Source organism: Pelecanus crispus, chromosome 2, assembly GCF_030463565.1.
Source record: "Pelecanus crispus isolate bPelCri1 chromosome 2, bPelCri1.pri, whole genome shotgun sequence".
Taxonomy (NCBI): domain Eukaryota; kingdom Metazoa; phylum Chordata; class Aves; order Pelecaniformes; family Pelecanidae; genus Pelecanus; species Pelecanus crispus.
Window position 1 is genome coordinate 56,597,893 of NC_134644.1, and position 26,483 is coordinate 56,624,375.

At 41.4% G+C, this 26,483-nt stretch overlaps 1 protein-coding gene across 1 annotated transcript in view; it reads right to left on the minus strand.

The window, feature by feature from the left end:
- The window catches only part of ITPRID1 (ITPR interacting domain containing 1), a 33,788-nt gene extending 9,210 nt beyond the window's left edge, over positions 1-24,578 (minus strand). The window contains 5 exon segments of the mRNA XM_075704543.1: positions 14,213-14,267; positions 16,438-17,030; positions 22,856-23,058; positions 23,616-23,702; positions 24,547-24,578. Coding sequence (XP_075560658.1) covers positions 14,213-14,267; positions 16,438-17,030; positions 22,856-23,058; positions 23,616-23,702; positions 24,547-24,578 — 970 coding nt within the window.
- Between the last annotated feature and the right edge of the window lie 1,905 nt (positions 24,579-26,483).

The following is a 26,483-nucleotide window of genomic DNA, read 5'->3' on the forward strand; positions in this document are numbered from 1 at the left end:
TGCTGGGGAAGGGAAGGGATGGAGACTGAGACACTCTGGATAGAATTCCTCTCTTGTTCCTTGCATACATAACCACTACTGAATCCTAGGGCTTTTTATCTTCTGATTACATCCATGAAAATATGACAATTCACCTAGCAGTTCTGAATCCTGAGTTATTAATTTTGATTTGTGTGAATTGGAAAATGAAAAAAAAAAAAAAGGGTCTACAAATTATGTTTTCACACATTAACAGACTATGGGCTTTATTAAATGTATCTTGGGCATCAATTAATGAAAATCACACAATCTATTTGTAGGCAGCAACTGTAAAATCAAAACCAAATATCATTTTATGGTTTTTAAATTAATTACTTGCATTGCCAATCCTGGTATCATCAGCAGCACATCAGTCAGTCAGTCACTTTCCTATTTCAGATGAGAAATATGTGTTTCCCATCTCACACATTACAAAATCTGCAGCGATGTTGCTGAAAATTGTCTGGTTTGTGGGTGGTCTCAAAACTCATCCTTGCAGTTTCCCACAACCAACATCATGGTTCAGCTTCTCCCCCAGGGAGACTGCTCTACAGCTTCTCTAAACTTTTTTTAAAGCTGTTTCAATTACCCTTTGCATCTTTGCCAGATGTTGCTTCCGGTGTTTCAGTCTGGCCTATAGTTTTCCATACATAAAAATGAAGAAAGGCAGGCTTAGGAAAAATTTTTAAAAGCTGAAATGTTTCAGCTGCTGTACATCCAACTCAAATTATTTGAGTCTCAAATACTCAATTGTATCCTACAATAGTAAAAACTGACATTCAGGCTTTAAAGTTTGCAGAATAGAAGACCACATTATCTGCTTACCTAGTGCTTTAAGGTGCCTGTTTTTCTCCTGAGACATGCAGGACACCAAAGTAGCTGGCATGCTACTAGAAATTATATACACGGAAAGACCCTCTAACTTTTAATGAAAGTGTAAGTACAGTTAGAATTCATCTTCTGACCTGGTTAAAACCAAGTGGCTGTAGCCAGGTTTGACCCATTTATTACAATAAATGTGATGCATCTGTTCCCACAACAGTGAATTGGGTTTGCGTATTGCAACCACACAGCCTTCCCACCCACATTTACATTCATGCACTAGCTAGGGAACTACCCAAAACATGTGACGGTGGACTCTGGGCTGATCTTTAGGCACAAGGTGAGACGTTTGGATGAAATGTCTGCAGACCAAGTTAATATCACTACAGTTAGGCTACAGAAAGATCTCCATGTGTCTCCCTGGGCTTGCCCTGGAAGGAGGTGTGATGTGTGCTCTGCTATCAAGGCTGTCATTGATTAAACATGCAAGGTGTGTACACAAATCAAAGCTCAAACCACTCTGAAAGGCTGGCTGTGTATGAATTTAAAATGGTAATATAATAGGACCTAATGACCATTCTGAGCATAGATCCAGTTTCTACAGTTTTTATGTTAGCAAAATAGAAACTTAAAAATGAGAAGAAAAGTGTAGAAGGAAAACCATGTTAAGTGCAGTTCACTGGTGCTTGTTACTGTGATTTCATGTCCTCAGACCAAGTAATCACCTTCACCTGAGTTAGTCATCTAATTTGCACCTACCTACATATTAGATGTGTAATGAACTAATACCCCTAGAGTAAAGGCTTAAATTCCCCATATAGCAAGCGCAAAGAGATGTCTCTGAGGGTCTGAGCTGCAGTTCTTTTCCAACTACATTCAGATGCCTAATTTAATCATTACATCCCACACTGACTTGCAAGATCCTACCCAGTGTGCCAGGCCCTGAGGAAGATAGGCAGGTGAAGATAAGGAGTTTTTAAAAGATGAGATGTTTTTCTGACTCTGTAACACTTTATGCAAAGCCAGTCAAAATTCTCTTGATTTCAGTGGAAGTCTGAATTTAAAAAAACACTTAGTAGAAATGAATATGGGTCTCCAATTCAAGGTGAGGTAAAAAAGCTATGAAGAGATTTTCAATGTGCTTCCACAAGGACTTCAAGCTGAACAACACGCTCCCAGGAGAAACAAGGAGCAGGGCTGCATTAGGAAGGCAGGTCGCACTGCAGGCTGGGGCTGTGCCGAAACTAGATCAAACATGATAGCCTTTTCAATTTGAGGCAGCTCAGTGTAACCTATGTAAATATATTTTGGTTTAATGTCTGTATACCAAAGCCAGGTAACGTTTGCATAATGGCGGGTAGCATTTGCATACTGGGGAAACTGTTTTGGGTGAGGGGTGGGCCAATTTATCCCTTCATTTCCTCTTAGTGTCCCAAATAGGGATTAAGTGAGACTGCAAATTAGACCATGCCTGATGCTGTCCTGAGAAGGAATAGAGTTTCCCTCTTTGTGAAATTTTCAGTGATGTTAATAGCTTGCCAATGGTAACAGTACAGTTTTTTCTTGGCAGGATTTAATACTCAGCAAGGATACCCATAGCCCAAGCTTCTTCTAGGCGACTGACTCTTTGCAGGGGTCCAAAGCAGGTCTTTGCTTGGTCTCCTAGGACAAATTCCTCTATCTACCAGGTTTCTGAAAATGTCCAGGCTGGATGCTGGGTGGTGGTTTGTCTCAGAATGGACTAGCTTCTAAAGCCCTTTCAGCAGTGGACAAGGTCACCCTAGGGACACCACTTCTTCACAGCAATAACTCCTTATATTGAAATGAAGTAAAGTATTTTAGCATCTGGAAGATTGTCTTTAGGAGGGATGCAAGTTGGCCAAAATTTACATAGTTTATTTTGACATTTTTAAAATGCTCTTGCCTTTCTCTTTCAAATGTGCTTCCTTTCTTTTCTAAAAGCAACCACATTTTTTAATTTGAAAAAGAAAGGCACAAAAAATGTGTTAAATAACCTGAACATTAAGCAAAACTTGTTTTCCTTTCAAGTCTACCCAAACTGCATTTTTCCCTGATCATTTGGTTCAGCCACTGAACCAAAATATCCATTATTCATGTAGCTCTACTCAGTTCTCCTAGTGTGTGGAGACACCCAAACCTGTAGAGATTCTGCAAATAAATGCAGAGCATCACACCAAGGAAAGATAAAGTATGTTTGGAGAAGAAGTAGAGACTCAGACCAGTATTCAACTATGAACTAAAAATTACAACTCTGGGCCCTGTGTGGAGAATACATCTGGCTATGCTGGAAAGAGGAAACCTGAGAATCACCCCTGAAGACCTTGGTGAGGAAAACCTTGGCTCTTTGCCTTTCTGTGCTAATTGAACTGGGAGAGTTTAGCTCCTGCATCCCATTTCTGTTCTGTCTGAATTTTAAATAAAAATAGGCAAGAGGAACTTACTAATCAGGTTTCTGCTTCATTTTGTATCGTATAAGAAAGTACATGCCTTCCAAATCCCAAAGGTCCCACAGCTTTCCAGCCCTTTACTTGATCAATCCAATTTCATTAAGAGACTTTTTCCTCTCCCCTTATTTGCATGCAGAGACAGTGGCTTCCATTTTCAGCAACCGTCAGTGCAGGAACTCTCTGAAACTATCGGGCTCCTAGGTTCAACATTAATGAAGGAATATTCCCTAATTACTAAAAAAAAAAAAGTGCTGGAGTACAGTTCTGAGTTCCTCTGAAGACTCTGCAGCTGGTTTTCTGTGGACTTGGCTGCAAATAACACAACCTCTTGCTAGTTTCCAGCCTAGAGAATACTTGCAAACTGCAAAAGATGCCATAAGACCTACTGCACTGCTTGTAAATAATAGCACATTATTTGCATGCCTTTTGAATCACATTAACATTGATGAATGTACTTCAATATTTGTTTTTCTACATCATTTGAGTACGTGGGGAAGCACAGGCACAAAAACTTCAAATGCAAGAACATTTGTGCAAATTTGAATTTTAAATTCACAAATTAAAATCTGGACTGCTCATCCTGTCATAGGAAAAAAGCAGAATGGCCAATTGCAGCCTAGCAATGCTGTTCAAATTGTAGATTTTTTTGTAGCTATTTAAATGTTGCTGGATATTAATGTGGATAAATATTTCTAAAACTATCTGCTACATACACAGGACTACATAATGCACAGAAGCCACAATTTAGTCAGATATTTTTTAAAAGAAAAAGAAGCCTGAAGGAGTTAGAATAAGACTTTTCCACTTCACTGTATAAGCAAAGGCATTTTGCAGTCTCTCACACAAAACTCAAGGCTTTAACTTAATTGCAGCTTAAACACTCAGGCTAAATTCAGCAGGGAAACTAGATTCAGGCTTAAGTCTATGCATAATATTCCCACACCCAGAGTTAAATGGACACACAAATATCTCACTGATTAGTCCTTAAGAAGCACATCCATTCAACAATAGTTGAATTCAACAGTAATCGAATGCAATAAGAGATGGGGTGAATGAAGGTGACACCATGTCCACAGAAGTGCCAGAACTGAATAGATATTTTATTACATTCTGGATGTTTTGTGTTTTGCTTCTCAAACACAAGCATCAAGTATTCAGAAGTACTCAGTCCACCAAAGCTGCCCAGCACTACAGCTCTAATGGCAGTGTGTGGAAGGTGTGAAGGTTCTGGTTCTCCAAAATCTTGCAACACACAAGGCAAAAAAAATCAAGAATTTCTGTCCTACATGACAAAAATGGACTTTCAAAAATACATTTTCAAACAGTGCTTTCAAAATAGAAACAGGTTCATTTTGAGCAGTTACTGGATCCTTCCCATTTAGGCATTTCACACTACCTGCTCTGCAAATTGGTAAATCCGTATGTTATCCTTAACAGCACTGCCCTGCTTATGGCATCGCACAAAATGATGTTGCAAGATGAGCTGGCTATGAGCTGGAGGAATGCATCAGCTGCATGGCACAATTAGAGATGGTCCAGTCCTGTGATGGGAGAACTGCTGCAGCTTAACTCCCCTCTCCTGCTACTCAGAGAGGACAGCCACCACCAATTTTAAGTATCACACTCTACTAGGTGGCTATTAAGAGCTAATAGAACTCCCCTGAAAACATGTATTCTGCATAAGCCACAAAGAACCCCTTTTTTTAGTGATGTTACCCAGAACAGTGGACTTTCTGAAGCTCACTCAACCTTGGTGTACCAGAAGAAATTATTTTGCACAACTTTCAGCATTCCAGGAACAGAAACGTTGTTATTCATATCAGTTCCCATGTATGTGGCAAAACTTGATCCTACAGTAACATTCCATAAAATCTGCTCTTTTTCCAGTACACTGTGTCCTCTTTCCTTAGTCTAAGAAGTAGGTCCCCCATAGGCAACTGCACTGATTACTGGCTGTTGACTATGAACTTAAACATTTCATGTAGTGCCACTGAAATCCCAAAGGAAACGTCTATTCATAGTCTTTCTTTTAATGTTCCTGCACAAGTTCTGTAACACTGATTCACTTTCTACGTTGCAGAAATGGTGATGAACAAGCAAACTGAGGTGAGAAAGATCTGGTTTATATTTATTTTCTAGCCAAACGTAATACATAGTTCTACAACTTGCCCGTAAGAGAGATCGGGTACAGAACTGCTTGTCACTGGAGCAGGGCTGCGGCGCTGACCCCTTTCACTACAGCTGCATCTGTTTTGTGCTGCATTTCAGGAGAACAATCACCAGATGGCGGCAGCACATAAACCACAAATTGTGTTTCCAAAGGCCAGCACAAACCAGAGTTTTTATCGATGTCCTTCTGCAAATTATATTTTTCCATGACATTATAGCAGAAATTAGATAAACTATCTTATCAGAATAGTCATATTACTTGAAAGCAAATAATACAACCCAAAATGCACCAGATGCAGCAAAAGCTCCTATTCCAAAACAAGTGTAGGTAAGAAATTTCTCTATCCCTTTCTCCCTTTGAATTGAAGGGGAATTTCATGCCAAGCATCTAACACAGTGTGACTGGGTGAAAATACATTAAGAAAAAAGCTCTACATAAAGCAATTTCTATTATTAATTCTGCCCCACCATGCTGGTAGGTGCCGTATGAATGGAACAAAACAATCTATGCTCAGAAGAGCTTGCAAGGTGAACAAAACCTGCCTTCTCTGAGGTACTGTCTTCTGTTTGCCAAAGCCCAGTTACCCCAGCCCTCACCCAGTCTGCAACGTTCTTCTCCCCACTACTTTGCGTACCACTGGCACAGGGAGGACTTCAAGTATACTTTTCTTTTTGTGGGGGTGAAGCCAGACTCATTGTGAACAAGGGGGAAAAGCCCTGCAGCCCGCACAACTGCAAAGACCTCGCGAGGGACGCAAGCGCACGTATGCTGCACCCCGAGGAGGTGAGACAGGGCCAGGGGGGCGAAAGATGGCAGGCGCATATGTCATGTGACAGCTACTGATATTTTGCTTCCTCTCCACGTTCATCCTTGCAGTTCTTTACAGGGTTATCTACAGGGTCTGGCTGTCACAGCCGTGGTTAGCAGGAGACACGTGCATAGCTGCAGGGGCACTGGGAGCGCACACACTGTGCTTCAGGTCCTCCCGCGCAGCCGCCCGCTCCTCGCCCAGGGCCCGGCTCCCTGCAGAGCTCTGGGTGCCCATGTCCCCCTGGGAGGACATTGGCCTAGATGCTCTCCAGATATGAGCCACGAGCACTTGAGGGAACCAGGTCACAGAGCATTATAGACACAAACTGTGCGGGCCCAGAGCGTGACAGAAATAGCTAGGTAGCAAATCTGCATCTATCGTCAGAGCTTTCAGCTTCAGTCCTCTTCCAAATCACCGGAGGACAAAAGCAGTTTTGCACCAACTTCCAGCCAAGTTTTTGGCTTAAGATTCAGTGTATAGTATGGTTATGTCTAGCATGCTCGTGGCACAGCACAGCCGGCAGGCAGAGCGCAGCAGCCTGGAGCGCTGCCCAGGTTGCAAAACCTGTCTGAAAAGCAGGGTGAGAGGGTGCGCTGTCACCTCCCTGATGCTGTGGCTAGACAGCCACTGGTACCTGCACTAGATGCTAGCATGCTTTAAAGCTGGTGCACATATTTACTGATTTAAAACTAGCTTCAGTACATCTGCTGCACGCTACAGTCAGCGCCGCAACAGCAGGTATAAATATACTCCTTTGTGAAATGCCTGGGGCTGGTGGGTGGGTGGGTTGGCTCTTTCACTCTTGCACATTACAGGTTGTCCTGAGCTTGTGTGTAGAAGGAAGCTTTGGAGAAGAACTGAATTAGCTGATAATATTCTGTTAATCTACTCATTAAAGAAAAATGAAACCATTTTAATTTTTTTTTCTTTTTTCTTTTCAAATGTTCCATTTCCCCTCCTCCCTACCCAAATCAGAGATGAATATGGGTGAGGGAAGAAGGATGCTCTCTCCCTCATACATCACTGAAAAGGATGTAATTTCCTGCACTAGTGAACCATCCTGTGCCTCTCTAGAGAGGGTCAGAACTGACACCTGTGGGCTTTGGTGACAGAGGTTCACTATCGAGAAGTCTCCACCTTTGAACCTGTCAAGAATATCCCCAGGACAATTTGGTCCATGACTCTGGAAACGCCCTTTAAATAGGTTGGCTGGAGCTACAGAAAGTATTTGAAGTAGCTGGGGACAAAGGTCATATCAGGTTTGGTAATACAGACCGACATCATGAATCTCCCACGCTGTTGCTGAGAGCGAAGGACGCACCCCTGCAAACTGCCATGCTCAAGAGCAAGGTGGCTGCCTTCCCTGTGAGTCAGAGCTTCCTGTCGTCTCCTGCCTGTCCTACACAAGAACACACTGCCCTAGAAATGGTAAAAGTATAAATGAGTAATCTAAGAGCTGAATTTGACAGGAAAAGAGAGAACACTGTAGGCAGTTCTCTGTGATAAATGATGTTTCTGCAGTCTGGGAGGTTATAGGAGTAGTGATGAATCTAGTCAAAACCTGAAATTGCAGTCGCTTTGACAATGGTCTTTTATATTCCCTCAGCTGATGAAACAGCTTCAAACTTTGCCAGATCCTCCTCCTACTTTTCCTTGAGAGTCAGTATCACTTCCATCTTATTTCAACTGAGCTTCAGCCAACTGTCATTAATTCAGATTCGTGCCGCTGCCAAATGTCGGGAGAGACGGGTGATGGTTGTGTCTGCTTCTGATGAAAATGAGAGGTAGAGCTGAATGTCATCAGCCTACACTGTAGATCACGTTACATCACAACTTCTCCCTGTAGCAGCTGCACAGAGATAATGAATAAAAAATAAGTGATTGCAGGGAGCCTCGTAGGGCTCTCTGCGACTGAGAGCACCTCACAAAAGGGAGGATGGCTTCCAGCAACCCTTACAGAGACCTTTGAGAAAAATGAGTGAAAAGCCCCTATGTTTTTTGCTAGGTCCTGCAACTTCTGCCTGGTCAGCAGTGCCCAAAGCAATTGGGAGGCCAGAACAGGTATCTGGCTTTTGCGTGTTGCTTTGTAGAGATCAACAGTCAATTGTAATAGCTCTATTTCCATGGTAGTAGCCATTAAACTGTGTTCAGGGGGTCTAAGAGCATCAGACTTAGTAAGCTTACCTCTCTTTGTCAGTGATATTTTCCCGAGGACAAATGCTAACTATCAGCCAGTAGTTGACAAGTATGTAGAAGATCTATGGAATAGGAATCATGTTTCTCATCCATAAAGAAATCAGAGTTCTTTAAAGCATAAAAATACACCCAGGATAATACCAAAGGTCCCCTTCTCACAGGTGTCACTGACAGCGAGGGGAATAAACAGTCTCATAGCAGCCACAGCAAAGCAATGTGGTGCCAGAAAAAGTATGTAGGTTCTCACAAAGCTGCCTCGAAGCCTGAGCTGGACGTGGAGTTGGGATTTTGAATTTTGCATCAAGGTTCAAAGGGTAAGGCTGTCAACTGGAACAATTAGTATAGCAACATGGAGGTCCATGACTGCACAGGTAAGGCTCTGATCCTCCTATGCTCTGTTACAGGTGTAGGAAGAAAAGGCAGAGGAGGAAATATTAGAAAAGACCTTTCAAGATCTCAGCACAACTAGATTTCATTTCAGAAGTTTTCTTGTTTAAAAGGCTATCACTGTTAATCCAAACCAATGTCTCTTAATTATTTGGTTGTCCTCCTGGATACCTATAGTATTTTATGATTTTTTCCCCCCTAAGATTTAAGCAACAGCAGGTTTTATAACTTTCACTGGGCCATCTGCCTTAAGTATGAGGTGTGCGCATCTCCTTTCCCACTAGGATGAATCAGCCTGCTGCAGTAGGAGCCAAAATATGACACATACATGCAATGAAATGTTCTAAATGTGCAATGACTTTTAGGAATGTACTCACTGAAAATCATACAACCCTCCAAAGCTCCTGGGATGGCTGCTTAGGCCTGAGGACTGCGGGTAGGGTGTCCTGACACCACTGGTGGGTGGCATGACCTCCCAGAAGCCATTTCAAAAGTCTGCCATGCTTCCTTTCTTTGCTGCCCATCCAGTTTCTATGCTGGTTAACATGGTGTCACCACCTCCTGGGTCTTTATATCCATTGCTGAACTCAGACATACGCATGTGCGTGAGATACGTCAAGGACGACTGTGGCAAAGCAAAGCAGCCAGCGTATAACCAATGCCAAAGTTTAACATAAATGTCAGGCAGTATCAACACAAGAGTAGTTGTAGGACATTTTTAAGTTCAGCTCCTGATTTTGATTGCAGCTTAACAAGTGTTCCCTTTGGACATCTCTTTGCCTTTCCCTTTCCTTTAGCCTGTACTTAAAGCTAAAAGTCGCTGTGTTATATGTACCAGTATTATGTAGGCATTACAGCAAATAAGAAATATGAAATAGCTGTCCATTTCTTCATACTGAAACTAGAGAAAGGTACATAGAAAATCCTGTACTCTCTGAAGCATAGGAAATAAACGTGTCTTTTCTTCTCGCATTTTTGAAGACATTGCTCCTTCAACTGCAGGCAGACGTTACAATGGATAATGGATAATAAACAGCATTCACGTTCTTGGCACTCAGTCAAGTAAAAGAAATACCAATTGCATTCTGCAAATATTCCCATGGTGCCAAACCATCAGAGGAGTTGGTGAGTAGGAGGAGTGAAGGTGTGATAATTGAAAGAATTGCTACTTGATAAGTCACAGGAGCTAATGTGTTAGCTCAGCATGTGGGGAAGCTAGGACATTCCCAGCTGCTGCAAAAACTGGGTGTATGCGATCCCTGGCACCACTCGTTGGGACAAGATGAATCACAAGCGCCTCGGTAGCGAGCTACCATGTCACAGGGAGCCAGATGGAGGTGGTTACTTCCCTGATTGATTGCCTCGTGGGCTACCAAGGGCTTTTCCAGCAGGCTAATGCCTTTCTGTTGGCACTTGAGCGCCCGGGAGCAGTGTGTCCGCTTGGGTCAGCACCATGTAGGAATTCCAGCCTTTCAGGTGCAGGGCCGCCCCACAGAAGGAGAGGGAAGTAAATAAGGAACAAGGGGGAGCGGGTGACTGCAGCATGCACCAAAATAACACTGACTTCTGATGCCTCCCTAATAGATGTTGCTGTTAATGAATTTTCAGGCACGTGCTGAGTTAACGGGGGTGAGCAACATTGAAACATCCTTTAGTTAAACCCAGTGCTTTACAAAGGCTAATTGAAAAAGGAAGGAGCAGCAGGGGTGTGGGGGGGAGAACAAGGCGGAAGAGGGGGTGGAGGGGGAGAACAGCTCTATTTTTCAAGTGCTGAATATGAAATCCCTGCAACAGATGAGTTTACATGCAAGCCTGCACCTCATCAGGGCAAAGATACAGTGAGTGGAGTCAAGTAATTTTCCTCTGCACACAGCATCCCCAGCCCCTTACCCTGCCCAGCCAGCTTTCTCAACTGTGAGCTTTAGAATATAAACAGCCAATAAGTAAGGACAATAACTGTAGTTCCTGCTGAGAGCTAACTCTGCCTGTCATGCATTTGCTGGGTCCTAATACAGGACAGTGAATAAAGCTTCATTACAGAACAATGGAGTTAGCTGCCAGAGCCTACAGATTTGAATAAACAACAAATAAGCAACATCTGCTCCAGCATATGTGTATGGTAAAAAAAAAGTCACAAAATAAAAGAATTTGTAAATGCCAAAAGCAACACTAAACTGCCAGTGCTACTGTAGAGTGAATTTTTAATTGCACATGCATACAGGCAGGCTGTGGGTATTAGTCTCACATATGTCTGGTTGCTGCCAACCTGGGAGTATAGATGAATTTAATTAAATAAGGATTATCCCTTCTCCCCAGTACAATTACTTATTTATAACAATGATAAAATTGCCTAATAAAAAAGATTGTAATATTTTTTAAAACAGAGCTAGAAAACACTCTGCTTTCCCTGTAAGTCATTCAGGGATGTTTGGGGGGTTTGAGCGTCTTTTAAAATTAAGTCTTAGCATTCTGCCAAGAGAGAGGGAAAAAAAGCCTTATCATAAAGCTTACTGCAGTTAAACAGCCAGAACCTACATTATGGAGAAATATAAAGAAGACACACAGCAGCCGGGGAATTGGCTTTCATGGGGAGTGTAGAAAATTAAGCAATTGGACTAAAATTGAGGCCAGGCTACAGAGCCAAGGGACAATACCACCGGGACAAGTACTTCTATAAGTCACCCGTCTCTAATATGCTCCATCTAGGCAAACCAGTCTGTTCCTATCTATCTCTATTTCTCCTCATAGTAGGCACCTCGCACTTTCCCACTCAGGTGAGCTCCCATTTCAGCAGGGTCATGTCAGGCTCTCACATCTTCATCATCACTCACACCCTTTCCAACAGAGCCCACAACCAAGTAAGAGTGGGCCCTTATGGTATCAGGCACTGCATGAGTCTTGAAAAATAGGCAGCCTGCACCCCAGGGAATGTGGAGGCCAAATCTAAATTCAGGCATGCTATCCTGGGAGCTGAGGTTTTCCTCGTGTAGGCTCCTGATGGACTCTTATTTCCTACTCGGTCCTATTTTGGGGACCCCTGCTTATGGGTCTGAGCCACGTTCTGCTGAATTTGGTAGGAAACTTCTGAAGAGCTAGGTATTATTCAGTCCTAACAATATTACGTTCACAACCGGCAATTTTTAGACTGTTTCCATGACGCACAGCAAGTTGAAATCGCAACAAAACTCCCATGGGTATGGAGGGGTACACCATTTAAGAGCAGTGGGAAAAAGAGAAAGAATATGAAAAAAGCCTGTAAAAAAAAGCCGGAAATCTCCACTTTAAATTTAGGCCAAGCATCAATGACACTAAAACAACAGAGAGAGAGAGAGATTCCAGTGTTTAAACAAAACTCTGAAATAGTAATGTGGTTCTTCAAAGGCATAAATCAAGTTCAGTTTACCTGTATGAGTTTGATTGATCACCTAACTGGATGACAGTTTTACCAGAATTAAAAACAAATAATACTTTCTGTGTTTTCTGTCATGAAATTACTACTAAATACATGCTTATTCCTATGTCTTAAAAGAGTATTCAGGGCATACAGTTATTTTTTTTCCCGTTACACTGTGATTGATATACCTATACAATCTGCTAAATCCTTTAACTAATGCCCTTCATCATTAAATAGCACACTCATTTTTTAGAGATGGACAAAGAAAGGAAAAAAGCATTTGTGGGTATGTTATTACATTTTTAATTTTTTCCCCACTAGGCTATGTCCACATTCTCTTTTTTTAATTTCTCATTGAATATTTGTCCAAATGGTGTTTTTCACTGCACCCGTCCTGGGGAATTGCTATTCTTTGTTATAGATACTGCTATGAGCAAGACTACCAGTATGGGGGCTCGTCTTTGTTCATGAAGATCAAGCCATCCATCAGAAAACAAAATCAAAGTAATCTCATGTAGCTCAGGTGACATATCATACAGTCTGAATAGCAACAAGGACCTGACGTTAAGCCCCAAAAGTCACTGGAGCCACACATTGACAAACTGGATGCATACAACCCTGCCAGAAGACGTGGCAAGAGCATTTGTATGCAATCTATCACACAGTTAAAAAAAACCCTAGCAAAACAGCAAATGTATGCTTACAGATCATTTGAAAACAAAAATAAACTCTCCAGAACTGAGGAATTCATGCTATACTCAAACACCTTTACTCAGCTCTAGCATTTAGCAAGAAAACCCCACACACTTGATGAAAACACTGGCCTCACTGAAGTCAGCGGGACTTATGCCACTGCCTTCAATAGGCTCATGAGTTCACTCCTGCAAATCCAGCTGTCACTCCAGCCAATGGCATCAGTGAATGACCAGCACCAGTGGATATCTGAATTTTTTTTTAGATACCTGTGTATGAACTTGGGTTGCTTAATTATTCGTGCTGGCTCCCCAAAAGTGGTATAACATAGTCCTCAAAAGGCAAGGGCTCACCAAGCTTTCAGCTTTGTCCTTTGCTATCTGCTTCTTGTTACTTATTAGTTCTTTCACATTAAATTTCTGTCCCATTTGGAAAAAAAAAAAAACAAAAAAAAACCCCAACAACCAAACACCTGCCAGTCCTGCTTTAAGCACTGGTTAGCAAGGGTCCCTAGAGAGCAAGGCCAAGTGCTTCCTGCTCTGGAGGCTGAAAAGCCGTTTCCCCAAAACCACAACCCCTGACAGCAAACGCTGTCCAAACTCAGATTGCCCCGAATGACAGCATAACATCTGGTCTAACAGCTTTGCTTTTAATCCTTTCATAGACTCGTCAAATAACTTATTTTCTAACACATGATTCAATGCTATGTCAGCTCATGTGGTGATAGTCTATGTGATACAGGAGATTCAGATGATGGGGTAGAGGCCATGCTGCCAACAGAATGTCCTGGTTGTACAGTCCTGCTTGAGTTGGGTAGAGAGTGGCTGTAGAGCCACTATCTCCAGTCTCCTGGTTGACTTATCTCCTAGGGATCTGAGAGCTGGCAGATAAGGGGTCGTCTGAGTCTGGCAAATAATTCACTGAGCAGGAACAAAGCTTTGGTGTCACTTGGAAGAGTAGAGAGGTCTGCTTAAAGCATCAGACAGGGACCCCACACACTCAAAGCTGTGCACGTGAGCTACCCTTTTCATGTGCACTCATTGTGTCTTCCTGACAAGCTCAGTATATTTTACAGCCCTGATTTATCATGTCATATCACCTAGACTGCTATGTCTAGAATAACGCATCCAAATGCCAGAGGTGATGGGAGCAGAGAGGGAAAATATATTGTTAGGATAAGCTTCAAAAGCACCTACATTGGAACAATGTTTTAAAAACAAAACTGGCCAGATTGTCTGTTTCTTAACACTCACCTGAAGTGGTGTCAGGAGCATTTCCACATAGAGTTTCATCCTCAAAACTCTGAATCTGAACAGAAAAGGAAGAGAGGAAGAAAAATTCTTATTGGTGGTAATGACTATGAGTGTATGCCTTATTATGAGGGGGGTTAGGAGTAAAAACAAAACAAAACAAAAACATTCTGGACATTTCAAAGTGAAAACATGAAATCTTTCAGATGGTTCCTTTTTGGTTGTCTCCTCTTTAAAATGTTTGTCATAAAATGTCTTGTCATAAACCAGGCTCTAGTCTCAGAACCTTACCAAGCCTTGCTCAAAGTACATAAAGGTTCCCAACACGTAAATACACTAACAATCTGAACAGCCTCAGAGAAATGTCCCTAGACATGACTTAGTAGAAGAAACCCAAGGAAAAGCAACCAGATGGAGGCAAATTCTTGCTAAAAAGCATATGTAGGGTCAGAACGTTTTTTTCTCTAGGAATAAAGACCGATTTGACTTTTTCATATTATCAAGGTGAACATCATGTCATGGTGCGGCACAAACTCCTTCAGAAAAAAACTTAATAGAAAAGGGGATCTATTAGATACAAGTAACACATGAAGATGCATGTTGGGTGTGTCCTCCATGCAGTCTGTAGCTCAGGAGATCTCTAAACCCCTCATTGTCAAAGGTTAGAAGAATACAAGAGAAAGATTGCTCTATATATGCCTGTGATTCTGTTCCCCATATGTCTGCTACTGGCTGTTGCCAGGTTAACAATTTAGGCGGCCTGATGGTTTCAGCCAGTACATGGTTCTTACAGCCTTAATTTAATGATGTGGTAGAGAATACTCAGAAGTTAAACAATATATACCCTATCTAATTTGAGCTTACAGCATTCACCAAATTGTCTTAGACATCAAACTGGGGAGCTTACGATCATCTGCATTTACTGCTCTGTCAATGCCCTCACTTCTGTGTAAGCCTTTAGTCACAGAGCTGCAAGTCCAGCATGCTAAGTGCTTTACAAAGATATATGGGCTGCTTTGGGACTATAAATCTGCTGTGCTGGAGATCTCTGAAAGACACCCTCTTCCCCACTAAGGTTGATAATCAGGCCCAGGCTCTGATTCTTGAGTCAGCTCTGCTGACACAAAGGCTGCACCAAACCTTTCACAGAAAAATACACCTTTGGAAGGACTTGAAAAGGTAAATATCCTTTCCTCAAGAAGAATGCCACCACCTTAAGCTGACCTTTTCCAATGCTTTAAAAAAATGGATAACTCTTTTAAGCCTCCCACCTTTTCCAGCCACTCGCTGTTCCCTCCCTTCCTTCCCTCCCTCCCATGCTCCATATGTTTTCAGAGGGCTGCCAACCACCCCATTTCTCCTCCTTTCTTTGATTCTTACAGTAGAGTCTGATTTTTGGACTCCTTCCTTTTCCTCATTCTTGAAGGATGGCTGGGAAGGGAAGAGTATTCCTGTTGGCACCTCAGTGGAGTCTGTATGATTGGAGAGTATCCTACCATAGCCCTTTTTCTGCAGTAGTGCGGCCAAAAAAACTGCTGCTCACAAAAAAACTCTAGATATAAGAAAGAGACTGGCAGGTATTCTGGTCTCTGCTACCTCATGTTGAACCCCCACTGACATCCCACTGTTGCTAAAACACAGAGAATTGGGTATCATGGACTTCGCAGACTGGATGTGAGAACAAGCTGCTGTTCTGAGTTATTCTGGTTTTAGGATGCTCAGCTTACAAAGCGATAAAATATTTCAAACACTGCTATAAAACCAAGGCTAATTTTGTGATGCAACTTTCTGAAAAAGCACACCAGAAAATGAGCTTAGGGGAAAAAAAAAGATAGGGGAAAAAACCCAACACTGGTTAATGACTGGATCTGTAAAAATATCCCTTACCATATGTATTAGTGTTCCTGCAACTTCCTTCTATAAAAAAAACCCCAACCTAGCGCTGCATGGAACACATTGACATCTTACACTATCATACCAGTTGAATGAATCCTACCTCAGTAACTTCAGTGCCAACTTCTTTGACAGTATCCTAACACAAAAACAATTTAAAAAAATAAAAACCCCAATGAGTAGTGTAAATCCTACTGTTTTCCCCATAATGCTGTTGCATGGTGTTTGTTGAAATAATTTACTCTAGCTTTCATCCTGAAAAAGAGAATCCAAACTTATACCATAAATATGGGTGGAGATACATTGCTAGCACAATACAGAAAAATCCCCCTCACCTCTTCCATTTCAAATGAGTCTGGCAGCTTGCAGTTCAGGTCGGCCACTTTTTTGAGTGTGTGGGCCACAAGCAAGGGTAGCTCCTTTCTTGGCCTGTCTTTGGCAGGCACATCACATGCAGGAGAAAGGTGGGGCTGTTTTGCAACTAGGTGCGATGAAGCCCAGGCTTTCGCTGGTGGAGTCTGTGGACGCTGAGACGTGGGATATGCCAAAGCACCTTTGTCTCTGGGGGTTTGCTCCTTGGTCAGACAGCCCAATGTAACACGTGCAGAAAAGCCTGCCTGGACTGTTCCCCTCTCAGCAATATCTGCACAAGAACAGGGTTGCTCTTTCCTGCTCGATAAGTTGGCTTCCCCAGGTGCCAGCAAGCCCTGTTTCAACAGCACTGTCTGCTGAGAAGCCCTTTTCAGGAGCTGACCTATTCTTCTCCGCTTCGCTCGTGTGACTGCAGGTCTGCTTTTCGCAGCATCCAGGAGACCAGTCGCATCCCCGCTGGCATCATGTGCTTTGGTCTGTTGGGTGTTGACATCAGTCAGCAAAGATGAGAGGGCACTGGTTACGTGGTCAAGTACTTCCAGCTGTCGAAAACGTTCTTAAGTTTGGCAGAATAGAAGGCAACATGGTTATTAAAAAATATAATTTGAAATAATCAGGTACAATGATTATTCAAACTTGTCATTGCCAAGAAACATATACTAAGTACCTCATTCAAAAGTGGCTAAATTTTTCCATTTGCTTCCAGAGGATCAATTCAGGCTACATACAGATGTCATTGTGTAGTTCATTATATTAGACAAACACTTACGCAACGTTGAATTTGTTGGGTCAAGTGCAGCTGCATACTGCTGTGTGTGAATAAAGGTTACAGAATCCAGCCTGAAATTCTCCGGTTGGCTGGGCCAGACTTGGATGCCATTTTTGAGGACTTATTAAAATTCATGTGAATAAAGTTATTAAAATCTGATCTCAAATGTTTACAGTTGGCAGCTGTCCAGGATAACTGCAAAATGCATATAGCCATTGAGTGATAAAAATTGACCACAGAAACTATGTTCTTCTTTTCATAGCAGCACAAAGCAAAACACTTATCCCCTAGAAACTCATAGCTGATGTCGTATAAAGGTTCCCAGTTTATTTTCATTGTACTAACATCCTGTAATTTCTGGATCATTTTTTCCATGGCATAGTATCTAAAGAGAAGCGAATACTGTTTTCTCCGAGGGATCCTGGAGATATCCATCACTACTACACTATGAAGTTATTTATACAAAGAAACACAACACATTTGCTTGCATGTTGTGTCTGTACCTATCCTCAGGCAATTAACATGTCACCAGGACTCCTCCTTCCTTGAGAGATTCATTGAGGACAGTAGATGGCAAAATGCTAACCTTCTTGGCTGCCATTGCTCTTAGAGAGCAGCCAAATTTACTTCATGCAGTCTGCATGCAGGTTGTTGGTAATGCTGCTTCACTGACAATTAGACAACAAGGGGATATCTAACATGGATCTGAGTTGGTCCTTTGCATTGGGGACCAATACCATGAGATATAATTCCTGATAGTTACTATATCTCAAGAATACTCCTTTTTTTCTTTGCCCCAGCTATTGCCTGACTTTTAACACTGGAGGAAAACATTGCCAATGGTGCCACTTTTTAAGACATGGTCAAGGTTTCACCTGGTGTTGTTTAAAGGAGTTATCTGATCTGTCAGTACACACGTTACACAGTGTTGTATAGTTTCTACTTGCATAAGTTCGGGGTGTCAGAGTAAATAATTTTTGGTTTTGTACATCCATTGTGCTACCACATGCTCTCCATGTAAAGCATATTTTATCTTCCATATTTCATCTGTCTCCCACTATGTCAGGCCATAGAAATGCCAAGTGCTAATCTCCTTTGACTGGCAGTGGCACAGCAGTCCAGTTTTTCTTTTGATTTGAACCAGAACCAAACTTGCTGCAATTTGAAATAGTTTTTACACACTGCTTAGCTTTTCTAAATTATTTCAAAGACCCTGGGACACCTAAGGAACAAATCGAACAACAGGAGAAGTGACAAATGAACAACATAAAAAATCTACTCCTCATGTGCAATGTAATAAATACACAGGTCATGAAGAAAGTACACCAGGAACAGCCTTGCTTCATGGACTATTTCTCTCCAGGCAAGCAGTCCCTTCAGTTTCTAGGTGTGTTCCCCAAAGATTACACCTCAAATAGGCAAGAGGCTGATAAGATCCCTTTAGTCCCTGCAGCCTGCTGCAAAATAGTCTAAAACTGTAGCACAGATGAGATATTAAAGGACATAAACATGGATTCATTTTCATTCGAAACTTCAGCCAAAACAGCAAACGGCTGTGCTGTAAAGAAGATCAATGAATTTTCAATAGAATCTGTATCTTTTATAGGGCTTCTAATGACTTTATGATCAACCATTTTATAATTTAGTAGGGGCAGCTCACCATTTTGTTCCTCCTTCCTTAAACCTGGTATTACATAGGCTGACATAGTTACCTACTATGACTTTCCAAAGATTTGGAAAGTCTTCAGTAGGCCCACAGTGGAATGAAGGAACACAGAACGTTTCCAGAGCAAGCAAGAAGTTTTCAATGAACATCTTTTTTTCACAACAAATAGCATAATTTGGGGGAAAAAAAAAAATTCAGTGGGAAAATCAAGACATCTGAAATTGGTCAGTTTTTCTCAAGAAAAGTAAAAATGAAATTTCAGCATTACCTACTTTGTCATATATTAAAATATTTTCCTTTCTTTAGATTGTTTCAACTTGAGTCTTGGCAATACTGCCTTTGCTTGAATCAAAGCTATACTTCAGAGAATGCATTTAGCAATTTACATTTCATTTCTCTTCTGTGGGTGGATTTAATGGCTGACATATATCTCCTCTCTTCTAGCTGACCTGTGGTGGTCACAGGACAACCATGTATCATGGGAAATGTTGTCTGCCTAATACACTCATTTCACAGAGGGTAGTGAGACTTGAACTACAGCTCCAGTGAGGGGCTTGCAGCAGCTGAGACAGACAGAAATGAGTGGTAAAAATCCACAGAAACAAGACACCAAACCCCGCGTAGATTTAGATACGGCAGTATAGAAGGGTGGTACTGAAATGTGGTGGGTTTTTTTTATTATTAAGCATCAGATTGAAACATTTCAAAACTTCTGAACTGAGGTGTTCAGAAACTTGAAGTTTTCAAAGAATTTGGGGATCAGGATATTCAGAAATATAATTACTTTTCACTTAAGATAACTTCTGCTTGTCAAGTGACTTTATTTCTTCAGTTATGAAGTCAAGTATCACTTCTAATGAGGTCAGTAAAATTTTCTCCACTGGCGAGTGATGGGGATAACCTTTTCTTTTGGATCTGGCTAAGAAACTGAAAGGGTGACTGACATTTTTTAAAATCCACGCCATTTTTGTGACTGAACCTTTTGAAAACTCTCTCTGACAATGCTCGGGAAAAGCCACCAAGTGAGGGGACAATTAATAAGTAACTCTGTAACAATCCACATGTATTTTAAAAGGTCTAATCAGCAGTGAAGGAGGCCTACAAAACTATATTCATCACAAGCAGAGAAGAGCCAGACAGAAACAGAAAAGGAAGTACTAGGAAATGAATGGAATATGACAGTGGAGAAGGATCACTCTGTTATGGAAGTCTTTGGTGTCTCTCACATCCCTCTCCTTCTTTTTTCCTCCATGTTTCTTGTCTTCCAAATGGTACCTATAATTTTTTTCCTTATCTCTCACTTTCTCAGATTAACACATGTTGTACTAAATCAATTAACTTTCTCTGCTGATTCAGAGAATAGGAGAAAGTAAATTGACAATGAATAACCTCTCAGGCATTCACTAAATCAGATGAAACAATTTCTTCTTTTTCCATGGCTAGAGACAAATGAGAGGGATTCAGACTGTATTTGCATTGAAATGGTTCAGTGATAATAAACCAAACAGGGTGACAATAACTGAATTCATCCAGCACATCTCTGGGAACAGTGATTCAAAACAGTCTTGAAATCTCTAGAGGTGGCACATGGTCTGCCTCATTTTGGCACTTTCATTTCAATGCCCTTGTGAAGCAGTCCTCTGACAGTAAGGAGTCTGGAGTTCCCTGAATTGTTAATGGAGAGGTAAATGCTGCGGAATATCTCTAGACCTCAACCTTCTACGTAATTTACAGAGAAGGGTCTTTTTCTGGGTCATCTTCTGGAGGCCTTCAAAAGCACCTATTCTCATTGCCATTACAGGGAATGTAGGTTTCTGCTTTAGAAGAGCTGGCTCATTAGATGCCTGAAAATTTAGGTGCAGCATGAGTACTGAAGGCAGACAGATTAGGTTCCACTCTAGAGATGCAATCCATTTTTAAAATCTAATAAACATGAATTTGCCACTTCTTCTTGCTATACCTCACTGCAAAATCATTAGACAACCTAAGGTTGGCAAGATTGGAAAAAACAGTTTGCAAACAAAGGCCATTTGAGGATATTCCTCAAGTGTTTGTATGCTAAACCTGATACATCCCTTTTTAGCTGTAAGTCCTCTCCTGGAACACCAGCTGTAGGAAGGTACTTGTGCAAGATTATCTACATGGTCACTGAGACAGATATGCTTCTGAGAGCACTTAAAAAAGTGGTGGCTGGATGATCACCCGCAGGTGTTGCCTGACTCTCTCCACTTGCTATGGAGATAGGAAGACTCTACAGTGATTAAGCTCCTTGAGATGGTGCTTCAGCTAAATGCCTGTAATTTGGTGCAGTGAACCAGGCTGAGGTTAATCACCGCATATATGGAAACATGTAGTCAGTGAAAAGAGAAGAGGTAAGTATCTCTGAAGAATGAATCCCACCTCTCTCAATTAAATGTTCCCAGCCCAGGCACGTACTTAGGAGGCCTAAGCAGATGGTGTGAAAACCCCCTCCCAAACTGTCAAAAGCAAGATAATATGTTTTGATGGACATCACACCCACCGAAGCAGAAATTCAAATCTTATCTTACTTCACAGCAACTCCCCCGTACAGATAAGCCATTAACATGTACTAAGAGTTCTCCCATTGAGGATGACTGCAGGACGAGTCAGTAAATTCACACCTTGGCTTACCACTGCCTGCCTTCACTGTGCAAACTCCTTCCCTCAGAGGCTCTTTCTCGACTCTCATTCCCTTCTAGTTCTCTACCTTCTTCCCTGAGGTCTCCATCCACCATCCACTCATACTGATTATCTCTGATCCCTCTCTCCCTCTCTCTCAGAGGAGTTACAGAGAGAGAAGAAAGAGAGAGCTGAGAAACCTGTTTGATGTGTCAGTTTGCTGTAAATATTGAAATGTGTGCACAGGGCTTGCTATAAAAAAGAGAGAGAGAGAAAGAGAGAAACACATTTTCCACAATGCTCTGACATTTCTGTTTCAATTCTCATTCCATCCATACTGCTTCCTTAGTGTAATTCTAAATGGGAATGCATGGACTATGTGAGAGATTCTGCTTCGCTGAGCATCTTAAGTAAACAGAAGATTTCAAGAGCCATCTGGCTATCCTGTGCAGCAAACATGAGGGGAAATGATGTCAAAATTGGACTTTTCAGATGGGTGGTATACCAGCAAATTAACAATGCTATTTTAATGCAGATATATCTTTAGGGTGAGGACCTTGTATTCATTTCTGAGCTGCAAAATACACAAAACGAGAACTAAAACCATCTAAATGAATAAAAATCAAGACTGTCTGCTTTAAATGGTGCAATTTTATTGTACTTAAAATACAATCCTCATCTACATCTTAGGGCATAGTTGAACCACAAAACTGTTAGGTTCTAGTTAGGGATTTGTGGGTCTGATGCACAAGCTCTGGCAGCTCTAGTCATGGGAAGTTAAGATCTTGTCATCTGCTCAGCACATTTCCCTGTGAGAGGGATCCTGTGCCCACCAAGGGGAAAAGGGAATGTGAGCCCACATCTGGCCTGGCTGAATTCAAAATCCTCGATATTGGCTTACACCAGCAATGATGGTGGGGACATAGTAACATGCTGCCTGTGAAGTGGCTGAGGCAATGGACCCGCGTTCAATTCTGCAGCCTCTGCGACACCAACAACAATCTCTGGGGGGGGGGGTTGGCCTTACAGGGGATGGGCAGTTATGTTTTAAAATGCCACAAGCTGGTAGCTTCAGCACATAAATCCAAGTCCGCAGCTGAGGAGAGCTACACGGTATTTCAGTCACATTAGGAAGTATCATTGCCACAAAGGGCAACCGGAGGGTACAGGAGGATCCTCGATGTCTCCTGAATAACATGTCCCTTTTTCACTAATTTTCTTTCATAAGCCTCTTCTTCCCTACCCTCTCAGTCTTCATGCTATTTATGGCTAAAACGTCTCCTCTGGTCAAAATGTCTCTCCTTACCATACGGGTTCGTCCTCTCAATGTCCATCCGCTGCTTCTGAGCTTCCAAAAAAACTCGGATGTTGATCCCTTTTGCTACAGAAGCACCACTGAGGAACCGAGGAGGGATTTTAGTGCAGACATCAGGTTCTTCCGTACCAAACCCCAAATCAAGCAGAATCTCCACTGGATCCTTTTCCCAGAGCGCAAGCCATTCAGTGATGCTGTGGTGAAAACATCAGAATTATTTACACCACTGTCTTCGTATCACTTTCCTCTTGCAGTAGCTATCATTTGGTTTTGTTTTTATTAAATAATTCTCTTCCCGTCTCCCCTCTTGTGGAGACTACTGCTTAAGTGAAAGTAGTCATTTTCGGTCACATTGCTAAGAGATAAATACATGTTTGTCCCCCCAGAGGAATTTGGTGGCATTCGATCTAGATAGCTTAGCAAGAAGAACATTAATAAAAGATGTAGGTTCACAGCTCTGCAGGCACACTTCTCTCCAGACACAGTACAGATAAGGCATACTGCAGCTGCCATAAGACCTCACAGCCTTTTACCTTCCAGTAGATTCAAAACCTACTGCAGTTTCAGGTAGGTTTTGGTTTTTTGCTGGTACAAGTGCATTTGAGATCAAACACCTGTTATTAAGAAGGTTATTTTGATCTTGTTAAAATAAATTAGGACATGCCTTTTACAAACTAAGACCTTGACTACATATTCAAAATTGTACTCATATTTGTTGATCCCTAGCTGGAAATACATGGAAATAACTAACCTCTGGGGTGCACCAGTGAGCGAGTGGGAAGAGCTGAGACGCTTGCATCTTGACATAACGGGACTTTCTGAAAACTCTTGCAGGGACCTGGTTGGAAAAAAGCAACAATGAAATGTGTTTACTCATGTGCTCCTCTGGGATGTCATTATGATTTTTTCCTAGAGTAAACATTTGCATTTTGTCTTGGATTATAATGATACATAATAGCAATGCCTTAGAAGAAGAGTCGGCATGAGAGTGTGGCAATACGCTTATTCTCAAGAACAGTATGTTACAGTAGGTGTGAGAATGTAGGTGTGAGGTACCAGTAAATGCTAATTATAAAGGTGGCAGAATGGCTCACTTTTGACAGATGGTGAATCTTTGGGGAACCTTTAGGGAGCACAGTTTCTCTAGCCACCTACTTCAAAAGATATAATTGCTCTTAACATCAAAAGATATAATTGCTCTTAACAAAGTTTTGGAGAGACAAGGCACAATGAGTTGCAGCAGCAGGAGTGGCACCTGAGAACAATACTGTGCTTTGCTTCTCATTGTGTTTGTATCCGCTAATCTGCAGAAAAATAACTCCTCTTCAGAGCCTGCTCACTGCAAAAGGAATATCCTGCAGCATGGTAGTCTTTCTCAATAGGTAAGATGGCATGGTTTTGTTACACCCAGGTTTCACTTTACCTACACATACCTATCAATATCAGTAGTAAATGTATATATACAGTGGAAGCATTGCATTGATATTTTTTTTTATCATCGCAGGTTATCCAGCTCACATCTTAAGCAGGCCTAGAGGGATATGTAGATTTTTGAACTAACACCATTGCTATCAGCTTGAGAAAAGGGGAAAAAGAAAAAGAAACTAAAATTCCTCATTCTGTCAAAAAGAAAAGGAAGAAAAAATAATTTAAAACAGATCTCTGCAGTGTCTGACACCTACCTCCTGTGGCTTTGCACAGTCATTTGTACCATTTCTGGTACTGATAAGGAAACTGCAAATAAGAAGAAAGAAAAAGAATTTATTTTCTTACTTTTTTTCCCCCTTCAAAACAGAAATGTGTCAAACTAGAGAAAAGACCAAAAGACTGTTTGCATTATATAAGGCAACATTTTAGCAGAACAATACCATTGTAGGAAGCTCAGATCACAGTGTGTGTTAGTCATAGGTAAATGCAACACATGACAATAAGAAAGGGAAAATAGGTGCCTTTACATTTCATAAACCAGTAGCAGTACACTCTAAGCACCTGCTATTTACAAGTAAGGACTATGAGTTGGATTCCACTGTCTGTTGCAGAGCCATTGAAGATATACACAGAGCAAATATAATGAAAATCACTTTTAATCACTTTTTAATTAGTAAAAAAATACAATTAAAATATATAATTCTAAATTCTTATTCCAGCACATGCTGGTACAACTTTTTTGTGTATAACAGTTTTTGAAGTGTAATTCACTGAAATCTTTTGACTATTTTTGAATATTGATTTCTCTGGGCTTTGCATCATGCTCTAAATGTGTTTAAGAGAAGTGAGACAATTGCAGGTCACTTGCAAGAGTTTCTGGAGGAGAAAATACTTGTCCAAGAATTGATAACATTGTTTACTGGACTCTAACTGTGCTATACCTATGAGCTGTAAGGTGCATGTTTCATCATTTCATGATGATGAAATGGGAATAAATCAGATGCAAATATGCAGTGCCTGTAGTTGTTGCTTCCCCTCCTAACTGAAATAACACACTTGTAGATCCTCTGAAAGCTGGGGTGCATTTGCCTAGGAGCAACAGAAGATATCCTTCTGCATTCCACAAGATGAATACCTTTTCTCTAGCTTTTAAAGTTTTCTTTTCTATTTAACAAAATTGTGTCAATAAAGAAGGAGAAAACATCCTTTCACATTCTCTACTGGATTATTCTTCCGCTCATAAATTCTAACGTAAGTTCTTTCTGGCTTACTCAGTGCAAGGATATCCATCCAAACTGATAACATAAAGGTTACTGGCAACCTGTAATTTGCTGTGGTAACATAAACGAGACTTTCTAGCAGCAAACTGAGCATAATTTGAATAAGAATCAGCTACTTGTTGTATACCATTTCCTCCTCATGTGCCAACAGAAGCTGTAGATTCACTATAAAAATGCTTAGGAATGTAAAAAATAAGATCTGAAAGTAAGAGTTAACACAATTTTTCCCTAGCAGCACGTAGGCACTCCTCCCTGTAGCAGAACATTATACCACAAACTGGCTGCTGCTGTGATTTCCTCAATATCTTACATTGTCAGGACTGAATGAACACAAGTGCTGCCAAATTAAAAACCTAGCACTGTGAAACACTGGCCAGGGTGTTATGTAAATAATTTAATTATGAGAAACCTCGTGTTTGTAGGTGGTGTAGGAAGTAGCAGGTCACCAAAAAATCAAATAGTCAGAACTCGATAGGTTACAAGTTAGGTAAGAGGCAATAGCTGGTATGGCTGTACTCTCAAACCAGGCAGACACAGGGTCTGACACCTTAACTATCTTTTGTTGTAGGCTAAAGTAAGTTGTATTGTCCTGTATTGCTCTGGGTCAAGAACATGCCGATGTACTGCTACCAAGGCTAAGCCATCCAACCTGTTAAGTAGTAGTAAACTACTCAGGTGTCTGTGTCCATCTTGTGATTTGGACAACCTTTGCACCTTCAGGTAGTGCAACATGGACCATTTCACCTGTGGTTAGAGTCTCCACTTCCTTCTCTAATGAGAAGACTCTCATGAGAAATTCCTCATTAGAGAGCTTGACATTTTGAAATATTAGCGTTTCTTTTCTCCATATTTAAGAGGTCACAGAAATAGTAATGGGGAGGGTACGGTATTTACATTTCCTGATCTGTGTA